Consider the following 18,827-nt stretch of genomic DNA (forward strand, 5'->3'; position numbering starts at 1 on the left):
ACTTGTTCTAATTTTCACTGTGTGTTTAATTCTCACTTCAAGTCTGAGGCAGGTGCTGTCATCATTCCCATTTTATAGATGAGGAACTGAGGCTAAGAATTTGACTATGATCATGCAGCTAAAAATGTTAGCAGGGATACTGCCCAGAGGAAGAAGTGTGGTGTTTCTAATCCTGCACCCCCCCCCCGCCCCACCCCGTTCCTCCTTTCTGCCCCCCCCCACCACCACCACTCTATCTCGCTGGCCTGCCCTCCACACTGCAGTCAGAGCCATGGATGGTTCTAGAAGATAAACCTGATCACAGACTCTCCTGCTTCAAAGTCACTAGGAACTGGGTGGAGAACAAATGGCCAAGAGGGGCCCCAGAGGTATTCCCAGAGATCAAACAAAAGCCTGTACATCACAAGGATGATCTGCCCAGAGTTCCTGGGGAGCTCCTCCAGAACTAGATGGCTGTGCCTATCTCCTGGCCCCAGCACTGAAACTGGCACGCTTGAGCCCAGGGTATATCTGTTGGCTGAAGGATGGTGAACTGCCATTAGCTTTGTGCCTGGGGTAGCCAGGAGCACAGTAGGTAGGATTGAATTTCATGTGTGTGATCTCTGACCTCTGGGGGTCATGTCCTGGGGAAGGACCATGGAAGGGAGGTCACAACACAGCCACCAGCCAGTGGAAAGCCTGAGGCCCATCTGTGGGCCACCCTGTCAGGCTGTGGCCTCCTCCTTCTGCCTTACTCCAGTGGCTGAGGCCTGGGTGAGATGCTGCATTTGGAGGCTCTTTCGGTGTTTGCACTGTATAGGTCCTTGTGGTGGCAGCTCTGAGTGGGCTGCTGAATCTCTGCTCACTTCTCTAGGAGTTTGGCCACCCCCAAGCCTTCAAGCGGCCTGATCTCTATCTGTCCCCACCACAGCTGAAACGGTCCCGTGAGACCGAGGTACAGCTAAAGCCACTGGTGGAGAAGAACAAGCGGATGAACAAGAAGAACGAGGACCTGCTACAGAGTATCCAGAGGATGGAGGAGAAAATCAAGAATCTCACAAGGGAAAACGTGGAAATGGTAAGTCCCAACCATGCGGGACCACCCTGGGATTCTGGTCTGGGTGGTCCAGCCCTAAACCTCACAGTCCACATTTCCAGGGCCACTCTTGCCTTGCTCCCAGGAAGCCTCATGAACAGGGTCAGTCCACAGCCTTTTCCGTTCTCTCCACATCTCTAGAATGTGCACTGCTGGGGGCATCTGTGCCTGGGGGGGCCAGGCAGCTGTGTCCTTAGAGACATCTCAGTTTTCTCTGAGCCTCGGTTTCTTCATCCACAAAATGGGAAGGAAGAAGTCCACATTGCAGGATGTGGACATCCACCCGTAGGATGCATGACAGTGCACAGAGGGCCCCTAGAAAGTGGGGCTTGTAGTGGAGCCCTGTCAGTGGGAGCAGTCACAGGAATTACTCTTGATCCAGTGCTGACCTTCCCTCCCAGGAGGATGGCTGGTCTCTGTAGTCAGGGCAGATTATGAGTTGCTCTAAGGTGTGTAAAACAGTATGAGCCATCACAGCTGAGCAGAACCTTCCAGCTTTCAAAGCTCTTTCAGACCACCCTCTGTGCCCCCCCCATCCCTGTGCCCTGCCTACCCCTTCTCCCACTCATGAGCATCATCAGCCGCATCACAGGCTTGGCTGGGCCTATGACTGTCATCCCCCGTCCTCTCATCGGCCTTCTGTCTCCATGCCCTGAGCCCACACCAGTGCTGTCCCTAACAACCACTACTGCATGGGTGATCCTGCAGTGCTCTCTCCCTTGGCCACAGAAAGAAAAGCTGTCGGCCCAAGCCTCCTTGAAGCGTCACACGTCCCTGAACGACCTCAGCCTAACCAGGGACGAACAGGAGATCGAGTTCCTGAGGCTCCAGGTGCTGGAGCAGCAGCACGTCATTGACGACCTCTCGCTGGTAAGCTGCCTCCAAATGAGTGGCACCATATGACACACAGTGTCAGGGGTGGGCAGTGGGTAATCAGGGCCAGGTAAGGCAGCATAGCTTTGGGGACCCGCTGTGTTCCCTGTGGTGTGCACATTCCTGCTGTATTCTGCCAGGAAACGGCCCTGGTCTCCATGAGGTGAGTTGCTGCTACCTGGGAATGGTGTCATGGCTACTCTTGTTTCTTCAGTGGTCTCCCTGGTTTGCTGTTAAGAAGCAGTGTCAGTTGTAGCAGTGAGTCTTCTGGCCTTTACAGAGTGGGTATGATCCATCCCTGAGAAGCCTGGGAATTAACAGTTTTTACATTTTTTATTGTTTTAGCTTAGCTGTTGCAGTCTGTGAGTTTGAGCCAGCAAACCTGAACCTTGTGATCAGACGAGAATTTGAAGGGCTTGTTAAGGCTGTGTGTTTTACGACTATTGGGGTGCAGATCTGTGGAAGGAGATGGGAATGGGCCTGCCTCAAGTAGGTGGGGTGTTCTATCCAGAGAATTCTGTAGGGCCACCATTGCCCTGCAGTGAGCATATGCTGCCTGCCCAGGAGGCATGGTGGGTCCATTGACAGGATAGAAAGCCATCAGAATTCCAGGGAAGGCTTTGGCCAGTGTCACACTCTCTCTGTCCGTCCCTCTTTCTGCCTCTTTCAGTTCTTCCTTCCTTCATTCACCCACCTATCCAAATATCCATCCGTCTTTCCTTCATTACACAAAAGAGTTGATGCAATTAGGATGAGAAAACACTCAGTGAGTGGGGATAAAGTCAAAAAAAGAAGAAGAAACCAAATCAAAACTAGAGAAAATAAGGATAATGCCTAAGGATCAGAAGTGTGGACCATAAAGCTGAAGCTAAGCACCAGATTTGTTCCGCTGGAGGAAGAAGGAAGATGTGATTAGGAGCAAATCCCTGGTTTATGTGGGGCACAGTGCTGCTGCTGCTCCCGCCCCACGGGAACCATTCCTACTGACAGAGACCACCAGACACCCCAGTCTCTTGTTCTTTCTTACAGCAGTGCCATAGAGCAGGGTCTAGCCTGGGTAGCAATGAGGAAACAGAGGAGGGAAATAAAGCTGTCTTCAGGCCAGGAGGAGGCTCTAGGGGATTTGATCTCAGCTGTGTCCATGTTCAAAGCCACAGGTGTTCTCACACTTGCTGCTGTCGCAGGTAGAACTTGCCGAGGCCAGGGAGCCCCTGTGCAGTGCATTGCTTCATGCTGTACAGCTGCAGACCCCAACGACGAAATCAGGCATGGTAGGACGGGGCTGGTGAACCCAGGCATTTCCCAGATAAAGACCTGAGTGAACAGCTTGTCCCTGTAGCTTAGTTCCAAGAAGCAGCTATGACTTGGGTGCTTAGATCCTGGAACATCCTGTCCCAAGGCAGACAGTAGGCATGGCAGTGTCCCTCCCAGCCTGGAGAGCCGGTAGCATTGCTAGATGTGACAATGTGAGGCTGGCTGGAACAGCAATGGTTGTGTTTCCTTCCAGGAGAGGGAACGGCTCCTGCGCTCCAAGAGGCATCGAGGGAAAAGCCTGAAGCCACCTAAGGTGAGCCTTGAGAATGTCACTGCCCTTTCACAGACCTGCAGTGCAGACGGACCATGGAAAGGGAGGGTATCAGCTGTTTCTACAGGGGCCTGCGGCAAAGACACCAGCTCGTGTGTTGGGTGATGGGAAACCTGTTATCACCATTTTTCAAAGCAGCATAAATTATAGTTGTGTACTGTGACCCAGTTATGGTAATTTATTCATGGAAAACTTACTGATGCAATTCTGCATTTAGACTGCAGGGTATATTCACCCAAAATTGAAAGCATAAATACCTTTTGAAGGATTTAAAGGACTCTCTGGCTTGGTTTACGCCACACTACTCCATTCTCAAAGACCAGAGAGCTTTGTGGGGTTTGGAACAATAAAGAACGGTTCTATTTGCAAAGTGGTCTTGCCATTTCATAGTGATCGTGTCCAAATATCCAGGTAAGAAGAGTGCTGAGTTGGGCTTGTGAGGCTCAGATGCTCAAAAGGCACAGGGCCCAGGCTGGGGTGTGACAGGGCAGACTGGAGTGAGTCCACATAATAATAACAAATAAAAAAGCATAGATTGCACCTGTTGTCACCAAGACATGGGCCTCCTTTTCCATTCTCTGAACCAGGGGCACTGCCAGCTGTGTCTTCTGTTAGGCCAACAGCTGTGTGGATGTGATAGTGAATGGCAAGAGTCTGCGGCCTTGGCGTCTGGGTGGTGGGGACTGGGCCTAACTGGGCCAGAATACTGGTAACTATAGAAGATGGACCAGGTGGATAAGGCTATCCAGTCTTTGAAGAGAAGTGTTATGTGTTAGTATCCTGGGGCTGTCTTAACAAAGTGCCACAAAATGGGTCTTTCAGAATGACAGAAATATATTGTCCCAGAGAACAGAAATCTTATTCAGGTGTTGGGAGGGCCACGCTTCCTCCCTCTAAAGTCCACAGGAGTCCTTCCATTTGCTGCCTCTCCTCTTCTGGTGTTTCCTGGCAGCCTTTGGCTTCCTTGGCTGGCAGCTATACCATCCTGACTCTGCTCTTGTCCCTGTGTGGCTGTCTCCTTTGAGTTTCTGACTTCACATGACAGGTTTTATGAGGATGCCAGTGGATTAAATCAACATGGTCTGTGTTAATTTCATAATTACATCAACAGTGACCCTGATTTCCTTCAGCAGTACCAGGGTTAGGACCTCAACATATCTTTTCTGGGTGGACACAATCCGTAACCCCTTGCTTTATGTAAAATCTGAGTGTTGTAAACTTTGGTGTAGAAGGCTACAGTACTGTACACCACCTAAAATATCTGGCTCACACTGCCCCCTGGTGGCCAATAAAGTGCATGGGATGAGCGCTGCAGGCAGAAGGTAGGAAGAGTTCACTGAAGGTGGGCTGTGGGTGCGGCTGGTGTTATACTTCCCATTTCGTAGTTACAGGAGACACGTAGAATGTAAATATGGGAACAAACAGAAGCCATAGGTTGAGAAGGCTGAGGTTCAAATTTAGGTCTAGGACTACTGGGTCAACCATCCACCACAAAGCCAAACTGGCCAAGGGGCAATCTCTGCACGCTGGCCTTAGATGCTCCGTAGTGGATAGTGTTTTGGGCAAAGCTTGTTATTTGTTACCTGGGAGGTGAACAGTGACATGCCCCATGTAGGCTGTGGGCATCCTCTGTGTTCCTCAAGCTGCTGCTATGGAATGCTCTTGCCTTCTTTTTTTAATTTTTTTGTACCAGGGGTTGAACCCGAGGGCACTTAACCACTGAGCCACATTCCAGCCCTTTTTTGTATTTTATTTAGAGACAGGGTCTCACTGAGTTGCTTAGGGCCTCACTAGGTTGCTGAGACTAGCTTTGAAATTGTAATCCTCCTGCCTCAGACTCCCGAGCCACTGGGATTACAGGCGTGTGCCACCATGCCTGGAGTTCTCTAGAATTTGAATTGACTTAACTATAAGCATTTATCCACATTACACAGTGCCATCATGGATGTGAACTTCTGTGGCTACATAATCCGTCAAGCAGACAAGCTGTGCGTTTGACTCCATGCAGCCATTGGGGCATGCTTGAGGCCAGGGCCTCGGGTTAGGGATAGCTGCAGTGGCTGTTTTGCCCGTTCAGCCAGCCTCTGGGCCTGTTCTGTTGTGTTGTCTGACTGCAGAACATTTCATTCAGGGACTATACAATTATTTAGTTACCCTTTCCCCTATTGTTGGACTTTCTGCTTCTTTAAATGTCGCCAAAGCAAAGCCCTTTTGTGCAGAAAGCTATGACTATAGTCTGGATTGTTCCCATGGATAGATTCTGGGTGGGTGGAATGTGGGTGGAATGGTGGGAAACATGATTTCGACTAGGGCATTGTACCCCCTGCTGCCCATGGTGCCCAGAATATATTTCTGGAATATATAGACATTCTCAAATCTAAAAGCTCTGAAATTTGAAACAGTTTTGGTTTCAAGCATTTCAAATGAGGGATGATTAACCTAAACCAGAATGCCTGAATATAAAGGGTTTCTCTTTGCCCTTTTCCTGATTTCTGAATACACTGACTGGAAGAGAAATTTACAGAGGGTCAGAAGCAAAGTATGCTTTGCTACCCAAGTGCCCAGCACTCAGGGGCAGGGCTGCCTTTCCTGCCCTCCATGTCCTGTTCACTGCATGGCACAAAGCAGGTGACCCTATATGGTTGTTAGCTGTGTAAGTATGTTGCCTCTCCTGGAAAAAGGCATCTTCTTCTGGGTGCTGGGCTGTCCAGAGAACATGTGGTCATTTTAATGAAGAGTCTCATGTTCCCAGAAGGCTGAGTTTGGGAATCTGCATGGAAATTTTCCCAGGCTGGCTCAGATCTCACCTGCTTCCTGGGCCCACCACTGTCTTTTCTTCTTCTCAGGATTCAGTGCAGGCCATTTCCCCTGTGCTCCTGCTTACTCCAGGGTCGTAAAGGGGTGATAGAGTGGCCGTCCAGATCTCTGCGGCCCTGAGCATGTTCAGTAGTCTCCCAGAGCTGCCTTCCTTCTCTCCTGCAGGCTTCAGGCACTCGGCAGCTTTGCCCTATAAATGGCTCCCTTGCCCTCTGTCCTTCAGACTTCCGAGTACTTTCCCTCTTTTTCAGGGGTTTTTCTTCAGAGCACTGTGGTGAATTCATTGAAAGGTGCAGAATTTTCTGGAAGGCTGGTAGTTCCATTCTTGCCCTATGATGCTCTTTCAGAAGGAGTTTCATGAACTTCCCTGGACTCTGTAGTTAGCCCCTATAGGAGACCTCCTTCAGTTTCACACCCGTGCCCTGGTTTGTGGGTGATGGGGCTAGAAGAGAGTCCTGGATGCCAGCCCTCATCTTCCTAGGTGCCTTAGCCTCTCTGAGGGTCCTGACTCTGTCTCACTGGGCCTTGCCAGGTGTGGGAGTCCCCCAGGTCTGTCTAAGAACCTGCTAGTTAAGCGTCGCTCACATTAGTCCACAGTCAGGGCTGTGGGAGGAGGGTCCTGAACAGCATTTCCTGGGTGTAAGTGGGGGTTGCTCTACTGGAGGCTGATAGAAGGTCCCCACCCAGGTGGTGAGCTGTACAGCAGGCACAGAGGCCACAGCTCAGTTGAGCTCCCAGCATCTGTCAGCTGCTAAACACGAGTGCTGTGGTTCACAAGCCTTGGGTGAAAGCCGGGCTGGGGGTCTCAGATGCACTGGGAGAGGGAGGCCTGGAGCAGTGGGGCAGCTGCAGCCATGGGCAATGTGGCATTGGTGAGGTGTGCACACCTTTAGAACCTGGGTACTGGTTCCTGAAAAACAGCCATGCCCCTGAGGTCCAGTGACACCTGAGGCCAGGCTGCTGCCTCATGGACAGGAGGATGAAGCAGGCTGTGGGCACCTGTTCTTGTGTAGGGCACTTGGCGTTGGCCATCGGACTTCCTCCCTCCTCTGGGTGGGATCAGGGCATGAGACTACCCATCGCTGCCTCAGTAGTGAGGGCCAAAGGGTGTCCCTCAGTCCTCCTGACCCCCTTCTCTCTAGTTGTTCTCTGGGGACTGTCTGCCTTGGGTACTGTGGAACTGCCAGATGACAGGCATGGAGCCTTTTGTCAGCCTAAGTAGGGAGCCTGAGTAGGGTTAGAAGCCAGGTCAACTGGATGTACCTCATGGATTCTGCAGAGCTAAGAACCTCTGGGGCCCTGGCAGCTGTTGCACTTGGTGACACTTGCCAGGAAAAGATTGTCCTTGGCTTCTCTTGAGGATCCAGGTGAGAAAATCAGTCTTTAAGCTTGTCCCAGAACTTGATAATTTTTTAGAAGACTTGATTGCCAGGATTAACTCCCCTTCCCCATTAGCCAATATGGGCTTTTGTTCCTAGTGTCCCAAACTCAGTCATTTAAACAAAGAAAGGAATTTATATCACTGATACATCTAGGTGGGGCTGCTCTAGGCTTGGCTAGTCTAGGTGGTCACCTCTCCGTCAGCTCTGCTCTTCTCTGGACTGGCTTCTTTCTCAAGTAGGCCCCCAAGTGTCTAGTAGCATCAGGCTTGCTTTTCGCCTGCCTGGCTCCCCTGCAGGAAGAGAGTATCTCCTGGTTCCAGCAGAGGTCCTGGGGCTGGCATTGGTCACAGGCCCATCACTGACCCAGGCCCAATCCTGGCTGGAGGGTGCCTCCCTGGGAAGTGTGAGGCATAGGGATGGTCAGCACTAACGAGGGACATGATGCCATCGCACAGCACGCAGTAGGTACTTTAAAAGGAGCGGGGCTCTGTGGACATTGGAGATGAGGTAGCTCTGTGACTCAGCAGGCGCGCTCCTTGTGAATTGAGTGTTGCCTTCCGATGAGCTTTGGTGTCTGTCACGGAGTAGAACTTCTGCTTTCTTGTGTAATGCTGTTCACTTTTTTCAATATGAGGTTCTCTGCCTTTGATGTCATGTCCAGTAAAGCTTCTCTAAGACGTGCAGGACACTCCTGGGCACCCTTGGACAGGGCCCCCGAGGACTTGGTTCTGGTTCAAGTTGTGGTTTCCCTGAAAGTGGCTTGTTTCAGGGTGTACAGATTGTGGGACACATGCCTGGAGTGACTGCAGGGAGGCCAGGGGTAAGCACATCTGGGTGCATGCAGGGTAGGGGCTGGCCAGTGGGGATACCTCCCAGCACGTGAGGAAGGAGGCACCACTGCACATGGGGCTCTGATCTGAAGGAGAAGGCTCTCTGGTGTTGCCACTGCTGCTGCTGTGCTTGGGGACTCCCCATGGCTCCAGGGCCCCAGGGCCTGTGCAGTGCTCTTGACGACAGCTCTGGGCTCAGGGACCTTGGGTCCTAGGAGGAAAGTCCCTAAGGACAGGCTGGTTGGAAGCCATCCTCATGATGAATGCACCATGGACCAGTCTGGAAACTGGCTCCTTCCTCACCTTGGCTGGCATCTGGGCTCAGGGCCCCGCCCCAGCTCAGACATCTTTTTACCAAGGTGCACCTTCCAGGGTATTCCTGTCCTGGAGTGTGCTGCTGAGGGATCCGCAGGAAGCCTTGGAGACACAGGCAGGCATGTGAGAGTAGAGGGAAGGCTTTGGGAGAGTATCACGCTTTTCTTAGGACTGGGAAAAGGCCTGCAAATGGACACTGACTGTGTGGCCTTTGGCTGAGCCAACCCCACAGGCGGCGTGTCCTGCAGCAACTCGCCCCATGGAGTACGTCCTATTTGTGCTGTACTTCTCTTTCTTCCTCTGCCTCTGTGCCCTGGTGTGCCTGTACTTCTCTGGCTGCCAGGAAATGACATATAAGCATGAAGGTAAGCAACTGCTGCAGGTGAGGAGGGGAGCCTGCATGACAGTCCCCAGCTATGCCCTGAATCCCCACATGTTCCAGGCTGTTCTGTGGGAGAGGACAGGAAGAGGAGGAGAGAGGGGCTGGATCCTGTGGAGAGGCTGTCCATCATAGGCCCCTTCGCCTCACCCTGGCCCATTACATCTGCTAAGTGTGAGCACCTGTGTGCTCGGTAGTCAGGGAGAAGAAGGGTCAGCTTTGCAGTCATTTTTGCTATGGCTATACTTTAAAGCCTGGGTTAGTTTGTGGAAAGGGCTCAGCCAGGCATGCCTTTGGTTGTAAGGAGAATGGAAGGGTAGAGGGGTGAGCCCTTTGGATACAGGATGTGCATGCAGACTGAGCAATGGGGGTCTGTCCTGAAGCATTTGAGGAAGTGCTGAGGGGATTTTAGAATTATCAAGATGCAGAAAACATGATGGTCTCTATCTTGGCCTTTAGAATATTTGTTTGTTTATTTGATACCAGGGATTAAACCCAGAAAGCTTAATCACTGAGCCACATCCCCAGTTTGTTTGTTTGTTTTTTTTTTAAATTAGAGACAGGGTCTCACTAAGTTGCTAAGGGTCTTGCTAAATTGCTGTGACTGGCTTTGAATTTGTAATCCTCCTGCCTCAGCCTCCTGAGTTGCTGGGATTATAGGTGTGGCCACCACACCCTGCTTTGGCCCTTTTGTTAAGGCCCACTCTGCCAGGCATGTGAGGAGGCAGTGTCTTTGGGGGTCACCTTGGCCCCTCAGGAAGCAGGCATTGCATTATTTCCTATATATTTGGGAAAAATATCATAAAACGAGTTGCACAATCTTCAGAGATGACGGCCCCTTGGTTCCCTTCTCACTTGAGGGCGTCTTTCTCTCTGTGTTGGGAGTGGCACAGACAGACGTGACACAGCCAGGCTTCCTGCCATGTGGACACGTAGGGAAAGCCGACAGACCACCCAGCAGGGACAGGACCCAGTCTCGCTCCTCTGGAAACTGTGTGGACCACGGTGTCCCAGGCTTGTCTTGCTGTCTCAGGGACACAGGGACTGACCACGAGTGCTGGGGCTCCGGCTCCCTCAGGGCGGCAGTTCTGTGAGACTTGGTCTCTGGGCACAGTTACGTGGGCCCCGCTTGGGTCTGCAGCTGGGCTGTGTGCGAGGGCAGCTCCAGCTGAGCTGGGTCAGTGGCAGTAATAGGTCTCACCCTGTTAGTAGGCCATGGTAGGGAGCTCCTAACCAGCAGTCCCACAGGCTTCTAGGAGCAGATGTTCCTGGGGAGAGCCCACGGCCAGCCACAATACCAGCAGTGGACAGTTACCACGGGCACTGTGTCCTAGCGTGTGGAGATGAGTGGCTTGACACCTCCTAGGTCCTCCCTGCACACGTCCCCTGCCAGCACAACTACAAATAGCCATCCCTGGAGGCCTGGCAATTAGTCTTGTTTACAAGAAATGAGCCAGCCAGTGCCGTCCAGAGAATGGCAGAGCCTGGGGCTCAGGGCCAGGCATATGTGCAGATGGTTTTGAGTGCCGCATAGGTGTCACTGCAGTAGGTACCATCGTCACCGTCGGTTGTCACTGCCACCTCTGTCCAGAAGATTGGGGGAGTTTCTGACGCTGCAGTCAGGCATGGCTGTCTGCGGGCTGTCTTTGGAGAAGAATGCCATTGGGAGTTGGTGGAGCCTGACGGGCTTCCCTCCTACCTGTTGGGTCACTTGGAGGTGGAACCTGGTGGCGTCCTGGCTGGTGCTAGCTGCCTGAAGAATGGGAAGAGTAAGGGAGCTCTTAACACAGAACCATCTGTGGATAAACAAGCTCATTCGGCTTTGAGTGCATTAACAGAGATGTGCTGAGCATGCTCATTGAACAAGCACTGTTTTCTGTGAGGGGGCCTGGACTGAAGCGGGACAGAGAGCCCCATCCTTGCTTCATGGAGCTTCCATGCTAGAGGGGGAAGCAAAGAAACGAATGCACAGGCAAAGTCCATCTTATAACAGATGGTACTGCTGTAGGGAAACAGGCAGGGGCAGGAGGCTGGGCGAGGTGGCTGGTAGGGATGTGGAGCTGGTGGTCAGGGAGGTTTGTGCCAAAGAGCCAGAGTTAAAGGTGGAGGGAGAGCCACGTGGACTCTGGGGAGACTGTCTTGGCCACACAGAGGCCCTGTGGTAGGCCTGTGCGAAGTGCAAGAGAGCGCTGGCAGGGTTGGGCAGAGCAGTAGAAGAGAGAGGAGGACAAAGCACATCACGCAGGTCACCTGTACCATCATGGGGATGTTGGTCTTACTCAGTATGATGGAGCACGAGGGGTTTCTGAGCACAAGACCTATGCGGCACACCTTCGTTCCGTGATAGTCACTCTGCCTGCTAGGTTGAGGCACAAGTGCAGAAAGAAGCAAGGAGGCCATGGAAGGGTCTTCTTTCCATGAGAGGTGATGGGGGCTTGGGCCAAGATGGAGGTGCTGGCGGATAGAGGGGGTGAGAGATGGGATGCTGGGTTGAAGGCACCCAAGGGCTTCTCCCTAAGAGCAGACAGACGCAGGGGCGCGGGAGGAGCTGAGGAGCCCTCTGGGCTCGGGACTAAGCAACCAAAAGATGACTACTGCTGCTGCTGAACCCAGGTGAGAGGTGGCAGGAGCAGGCACAGGGAGCCCATCAGTCATCCACCAAGACCTGCGCATTCTCGAGGGCACAGCCAGGGGACAGGTCTGGTGTCCAGGAGGCAGGTATGCCCACACAGTTACAAACTGAGAACAGGATGTGGGTGAAGGCGCTGTGCAGAAAGACCCTCACCCAGTGCAGGAGCACTCTGGTGGCCTGTGGTGGGCCCTCCGCAGAGCACTGCAGATGCCTGCTCCCTGGGTGCAGAGCCGTCCTCCTGCCTCCTCCGCTGCCGTCTGCACTGTTTCCTATGGCGTTAGTAGTCGCCATCACTTGGCTTCCCCATGGGAGCACGTGTGCATGCACACTGTCAACCTAAGCCTGCAGTGGGCAGCACCCTGAGTTGGGCGCCCTGCCCAACTGTGGCTCCCAGGAGGTTGTGTCCTGAGGCTCGGCTCAGATGCAGTTACAGTTTCTTCTTCAAGTTCATGAAAAGTGTTCATTGATTGCAAAAGCAAATCAAAGTTCTTCTCAGGCTATGTGGGAGTAGAAAGCAGTGTCCCTATGATGGATGTGCATCAGGGGATGGCTGCTTGGTGTCTGCAGACTGATGCTCCTGGTGGCAGGGCCTTCACTTGATTGTGGACAGGAATCCCCGGGCCTGACATCTGGCTCAGGGAGCTGCTCAGCCTGCGTTTGCTGAGTGGATAAACCAGGCTCCATGCCCTGTGCTGTTAGGAGTGGGGAGAGGGCAGTGGGTAGGGAAAACAGAGGCTGCACACAGAGCCCTGCACCACCTGAGTTTGTGTGACGATGCATGGGGCCCTCACACTGTCCTGACTCTGTAAATGTTCCGAGTTCTCTGCAACAGTTAAGGAAAATGGCCTGTCAGCGCAGCCTGGGGACGGCTGGCTGGGCACTGCCCCACCTGGGCCTGCTGCTGGTGTTGCCACATGCTTGTCTCTTGGACCAGACCTCTCTGTGGCCCACCCACCAAAGAGCACCACAACATGGTGTTGCTGAGTGTCCTGGGGGCCAGGCTCCTCCCGGGGCACAGGGAGTGGGTTCTCTTCCACTCGACAAAAGGAACTGGGACTCAGAGAGGTTTTGTGGAAGGTCAGCATCGCAACAGCCTGGCACTCTCTTTCCTTCCTTGTCAGCAGTGAAGCCCATCAGCCACACCTGGAATTCTCCACTGGCCCAGATGCACTGAAGTGACAATGGGACCAGGAGGGGGTGACTCTCCATCTGTTCCTTCTAACTTTGTGTAAATTGTCTCTTGCAGAAGCATGTTGTGGAGACATTTTTTGGATTTGATGAGGAGTCTGTGGACTCAGAAACGCTGTCAGAGACCTCCTACAACACAGACAGGACGGACAGGACCCCAGCCACTCCCGAGGAGGACTTGGATGACGTAAGCAAGCAACAGCGACTCCTGCGGGACTTCCCACCTTGACGCTCTCTGGGCCACTCCCTCGCCTGGAGCTTAAGTCCCAGATGAGGGAGGTTCACTTTGTGTTATCAAAGCCCCAGGATCAAGGGAAGGAGGTCCCCACTGTCCTTGAGGGGCCACCTGCACCAGTGGCTGTGGGGCTGCCCTTCCTTTCCCCAGTGCTGATCTCACCCAGAAATCTGTGGCTGCCAGGGCTCAGCTACACTGTGCCCATGTCGCCCTGGTGTGTTCCCCTTTGTAGTTAAAATTGCTATGTGATGTCCTGTCCCCCTACCACATACTCCCCCTTCCCCACCTCAGGAAGCAGTGGCCTCGCCTTTGGGACAGAAAAGCAAAAGCATCATGGTAGGAGAAACCCCTGAACTCCCCAGGGTGTGAAGGGAGTGGAAACCACTGAAGTCCCCACCCAGTCGCCCACGCCCTTCTGATCACCTGTGCCCGCGCAGGTCCATGGCTTCCCTGCAGAGCCCTCCGGCGGGCAGCTGAACCCCCTCAGGAGAGCTGCGCAGTCTTGCAGACCCCGTGGGTTCTGGGCCTTCAGTGACAGGAGTCGTCATGTCCAGCAGTGCTCCTCAGTCCAGCGTGGGCTTCCCTGCCCCGCTGGCCAAGCCCTCTTCCATCTCTCTTCCCTGCAACTTCTGTTGGCTTTTGTCCCAAGCTTGGGCTGGAGGCTGGGGAAGGAGGGTTTGGGCAGCCACAGGGGGCAGCTGGCCCCTGAAGCAGTGCCCTCTGGCTGGGGCAGGTGGCTGCTGCCTCTCTCATGGCAACTTCCCTGAGTTTTCAAAGTCCCTCTTGCTGGAACTGCCCCTGTGCAGCATGGGCATTGCCCCTCCTGGCACCTCAAACCCCAGACTCTGGGCAGCTGTCTCCCACAGAGTCCTGGGCCGGGTCCTTTTCCCTCCTGGTGGCCTTTTCTGTGGAGTCCCTTCTGTACGACTTCCAGGCTCACTTCCACCGTGGGTCCATGTGGCCACAGGAAAACTTGCTGTGAGCTGTGGGAACTGGCACATCTGCCCCCAGGGAGGCCCTCCCCTTTGTTCTGCCACTTTGTACCAAAACTTCAGAAGATGTGTGTCACCTCTCCAAGTGACGCCCCTTCTCTTGCTGGGAAGAAGACGCAGTCCTCCGCATTAGCTCACCAGCCTCAGCTGCAAGTGCTGGCCGTGATTCGGGGGTTGGGGCTGGCTGTGCTGGAGACAGTGTGGTTTGTGGCTGTGTCCTGCTTGGGTGTCTGGGTGGCTTTGTTTTGGGCCAGGTGCCTTTGTCCCAATGCTGAGTCTCATTTTTTATTTTTTATTTTATTTATTTATTTTTTAAATTTTTTTTGAGTCTCATTTTTTACATCCTGCCACATTAACTTAAACAGCAGTAGCCAGACACAGCCTTTGTGACTGGCTTTTTCCAACCAGTGATAGTGACAGACCTCTTTCAGCAGTAAAATATGTGACTGTATCACCCATCTCGTGGCCCATGGGCCTTGCATATGGGTGCACATCCAGTGTTTAGCAGGCTCTGACTATGGCACCGTGTGGTTTCGGTCCTGCACAGCTGCAAGCCACACTGCAACGCTCCCTGGGTATCTGCATCTTTGCATGTTCACCCAGGAGGGTGGGCCAGAGGAGGTGCCCTCCAGGTGTGAGTGGCCTGCTCTGTGTTTGGTACCCTTGCCCTTCCGACCTGTTCATATACGACTCTGGTTCCCAAGGCCAGGGAGCTCCTGGAAAGGGCACTGATGGTAGAGAAGGCATCTCCCTGCAGCCCTTCACCCTGGGGTCCTAACTACTTCTTGGCAGTGACAGCTCTGAGCACCCCTGGGCAGAAGCTGTGAGATCTGGCTTGGATTTTGTCTGGTGCTCAGAGTTACATTAAGTCACATGTTGAGTAGTTTTTCTTCTCTGTTGTGTTAAGACCACGACCAGAGAAGAGGCTGACCTACGGTTCTGCCAGCTGACCCGGGAGTACCAGGCCCTGCAGCGGGCCTATGCCCTGCTTCAGGAGCAGGTGGGGGGCACGCTGGACGCCGAGCGGGAGGCCCGGGTGAGTGCCGCGGCCTCAGGCTGACCAAGTGGGGTGGGGCTGGGTCCTGCATGTCCCTTCCAGTGGAGGAGATTCTGGGGTGACGGGCATCCGTGACCAGGTCTCACGTGGAGGTGTTCCTCAGTGAGGCTGCAGGACCTCAGGAGCCTCGAGTGGCCAGACGTGTCCTGTCTGCATGACAGCTCCTCCATGCACAGCAGAGTGCTTTTTTTAGACCAAAGACAAGGCCACAGACTTGGCTAGCCCTGTAGTCTGCAGGCCAAGGACCCCAGCACATCCCTGAGGAGCACTGTGAGAGCTCCCCAGCCCACAGGCACAAGGGCCATGGGCCACCTCAGTCCAGGCCATGTGTCCCTCTTCCAGAAACTTCCTCCCTTTGGCCCTTTTGCCACCTTGGAGTCCCATAGATCAAGATTTGTTTGCCCTTTTAAGAGTAAGGGGGACACCTAGAGAGCCCACGCCAGGGCCCTGTTTCACTCCCTCAGTGGCCTGAAGCAATCCACGCTGTCGTCTGACTGAGGAAGCTGAGGCTCAGAAAATTCAAAGGTACCCAGAAGGTCCCTGGCAGAGCTCAGGGGTGCGGCCAGGCTTCTCAGGCTCAGAGTATGCTCTGAGTACTTTTGGGGAGTCCCAGGGAGGTGGCTGTGGGCCATCTTATGGGGACTTGCCGAAATTGGGTGTTATCTGGCAGGCCTCTGTGGATGGCAGCTGCCGGTAGGAGCAGCCACTTCAAAATGGGGCCAGGGCATTTGGGGAGGAGCAGTGGCCCTCTGCGGAGGGGTGAGAGCAAGAGTGAGGGCAGTGAGGTCGCTGGGGAGGGGAGCTCTTGGGCGACGATAGGGCTTAGTCCTTCTCCTCTAGGTCGGAGCAGGTGAACTGCAGGGCTTTATTTGAGTGGAATTGTTAGTGTTTTCTTTTCTAATGTCAACTACTTCAAATTGTGGAGATTTTAGAGAGAAATCCAGATTCCTGACATGTCTTGAAAGACAGTTTGTGCTGCAGTACCAGGCTCCCATCCCACAGGGCACTGGACTACAGCTGAGGGGCAGTCTCTCTGGGGCTGGGGGTCACATCCTCTAGTTTGCCACAGTCCCCACCATTCCTTCTTGCCCCAGTCAGCTTCCCATATTTACATGCCTGCCTAGCCCTGCAGACATTGGGGTTTTCAGCCCTTTCTGTAGGTGGCAAAGGGCCCACCTACAACTCAGCAACTCGGCACGTAGGAAAGCCCTGGTGGCTAGTGACTGCTGAAAGGGCAGATGTTGGCCTTGGGCAGAGAGCTGGGGCTGGGACCTGGTGTGCCTGGCTCCCACCTCCTTGTGTGCGAGCTGGTGGAGCTTAGAGCTGCCAGCTCTCAAGACCTTCAGTTCCTCATGGAGCTGGGTTGGCGGCTGGTGTTGGCAGCTGGTGTCGACCCCCAGTGCCACCAGGAGGGCCAAGTTTGAATATGCGCTATTGAACCCAAGCCTGTCCCCAGCTCTGTCTGTATGGCAGCTGGGTTCTACTCCTCTGTCACCTGTGTGAGGGGACCTGCTGGTGAGGGGACCTTTCTGGTCTTTGTTGTTCTAGACTCGGGAGCAGCTGCAGGCTGATCTGCTGAGGTGTCAGGCCAAAATCGAAGACTTGGAGAAGTTGCTGGTTGAGAAAGGACAGGTGAGCAGGCCTGGTCATGTGTTTGTCTTTGTCCCTGTGGCAGTGTCCTCGAGGTCTGCCTGTGTGCTGAGACAGTGTTCTGTGAGCCACACGCAGGCTCCTGGAGGGCGAGATAGAATCCAGCTAGAGTGTGCTGCCGAGTCAAAAGAAGGAAAAAAAAAATCAAAGCACGTTTTTTGGAAGTCTACTGGCCTTCCCTTCGTTTGTTTGCCAAATGTGCAAAAATAGGAGACAATTCCAAAAACAGAGTGGGGATTGGAACCCTTTTTGACTTGAGCCTGAAGAAGAGTGGCTGCTGCCTGGGAGGCTCATTGCAAGAGTGAAGGCAGTGGACCCATGAATTTTTGCAGCCCCACCCCCTGCAGGTCTCCCAGCAACGAGGTTCCCTGCTGTGGGCATTATGGAAAAATGTGGCAGAGTCCTGGGCAGAGTCCTGATGATACCACTTTGCACACTGCTCAGATCAGCATCACCTCCCAGAACCCATTCTCTGCATTAGATTAGGCTGGGCCCGATCCACCACAGGATAGAGAGAGGCAGTGTCTGCGCCTGGGGGACTCGGGACCCTGAAAAGGCTCAGTGTGGAAACCCTGCCTCTTTGAGAGTGGCATAGATCCAGAGCTCAGTATGGTGGCTGTGCTGTTAGAAAAGTGCTATTGGGTTTGTAGACAACCAGAACCTCTTGGGGGCTTAATGTGAAGACACTGACTTCCTGCTTGCATCCCTGCCTCCACAACTCTGCCTCACCATACACAGAGGGTCATCTGCTCCATGTGGCTCCTCAGTGATCCAGTAAGGGAGGCTGCCATCTTGTAATTGCTCTTTCTAGGACTCCCCTCCACTTGGCAGGAAGAGGCTGTTTTCTCTCAGCATAATTCACTGGCCCAAACCAGTCATGTGTCCCTGCTGGGTATGTGTGGCCGGTAGGGTGTCTGTGCCACCATCTTCACATGGAAGGGCTAAGGAGGGGCCTGGGGCCTGGTGGGGCCTGGGAAAAGGAAGGCAGGTGTGAACTGGAAGGGTAGTAGAGGTATAGGGGACCCTAGGAGGAACTCCAGGAGAGGTATAGAGCAGATGGCCAGCTCTGAACAGTTTCCAGTTAGCAGCAGGGCTCTGGGTGTGGCTGAGATTCAAAGTAAGCCATCAGAACTCAGGTATGGCACCAAGCAGACCAGGCAGCAGCCTTTATGAAGGGCTGAGTAGGGGTGTGAGGGCACCTGATGCCCAGGAGTGGATCCAGGGAGTTGTGGTCTCTCCTTCTCCCTGGAGGCATCATGGTGGTGCAGAGCATACACCCTGGAGCCAAGTACCAGCTCTGTCAAATACTGGTCACAGGATCTTGGGCAAGTTGCATAATCTCCGTGCCTCAGTTTCCTTTTCTTTAAAATTGGCTGATGATACTACTTAACACTGGGTAAGAGGAAGTAGGGAGACCCAGAAGTCTGACGTTGAGGCTTCCTCAAATTCTTCTCTAACTTTCCACTGACCCCAGTTTCCCTTCTCCAGTCTGAGGTTGTGTGGTGTAATTTGCCTCAGCTCAATGAGGGAGGTGCAGAAGGGCAGAGGCAGCCCAGACACAATGGCAAGTGAGGAGGTGGAGAGGGGGCCAGAACAAAGGAGCACGGAGAGGACCTTCTAATGAGGCCAACTTCCTGCTTGACGAAGGTGCTCATGGACACAAGCGGGGGACCCAATTAGCCAGAGACTTTTGTACTTATACTCCTAGGTGTGTGATCTAATATAAAACTAAAATAGATGTGTGGACACAGAGTGCTCCAATCAATAGTGAGGAGTACATGGACAGAGGAGATGCTAAGGAGAGGAGGAAATTCCAG

The 18,827-nt window shown here is 53.4% G+C and overlaps 1 protein-coding gene across 6 annotated transcripts in view; it reads left to right on the plus strand.

The window, feature by feature from the left end:
• Jakmip1 (janus kinase and microtubule interacting protein 1) overlaps nt 1–18,827 on the plus strand; it is a 67,598-nt gene that overhangs the window by 23,296 nt on the left and 25,475 nt on the right. For 5 of the 6 annotated variants that reach the window (XM_076863814.2, XM_076863815.2, XM_076863816.2 and 2 more), the window contains 6 exons: nt 911–1,057; nt 1,805–1,945; nt 3,456–3,515; nt 13,135–13,263; nt 15,211–15,339; nt 16,909–16,992. In XM_076863814.2, coding sequence (XP_076719929.1) covers nt 911–1,057; nt 1,805–1,945; nt 3,456–3,515; nt 13,135–13,263; nt 15,211–15,339; nt 16,909–16,992 — 690 coding nt within the window. The remainder of the gene's footprint in view (nt 1–910; nt 1,058–1,804; nt 1,946–3,455; nt 3,516–13,134; nt 13,264–15,210; nt 15,340–16,908; nt 16,993–18,827) is intronic. The other variant, XM_076863818.2, reaches the window with a different exon arrangement.

This window comes from Callospermophilus lateralis, chromosome 8 (assembly GCF_048772815.1).
Source record: "Callospermophilus lateralis isolate mCalLat2 chromosome 8, mCalLat2.hap1, whole genome shotgun sequence".
Classification (NCBI taxonomy): Eukaryota; Metazoa; Chordata; class Mammalia; order Rodentia; family Sciuridae; genus Callospermophilus; species Callospermophilus lateralis.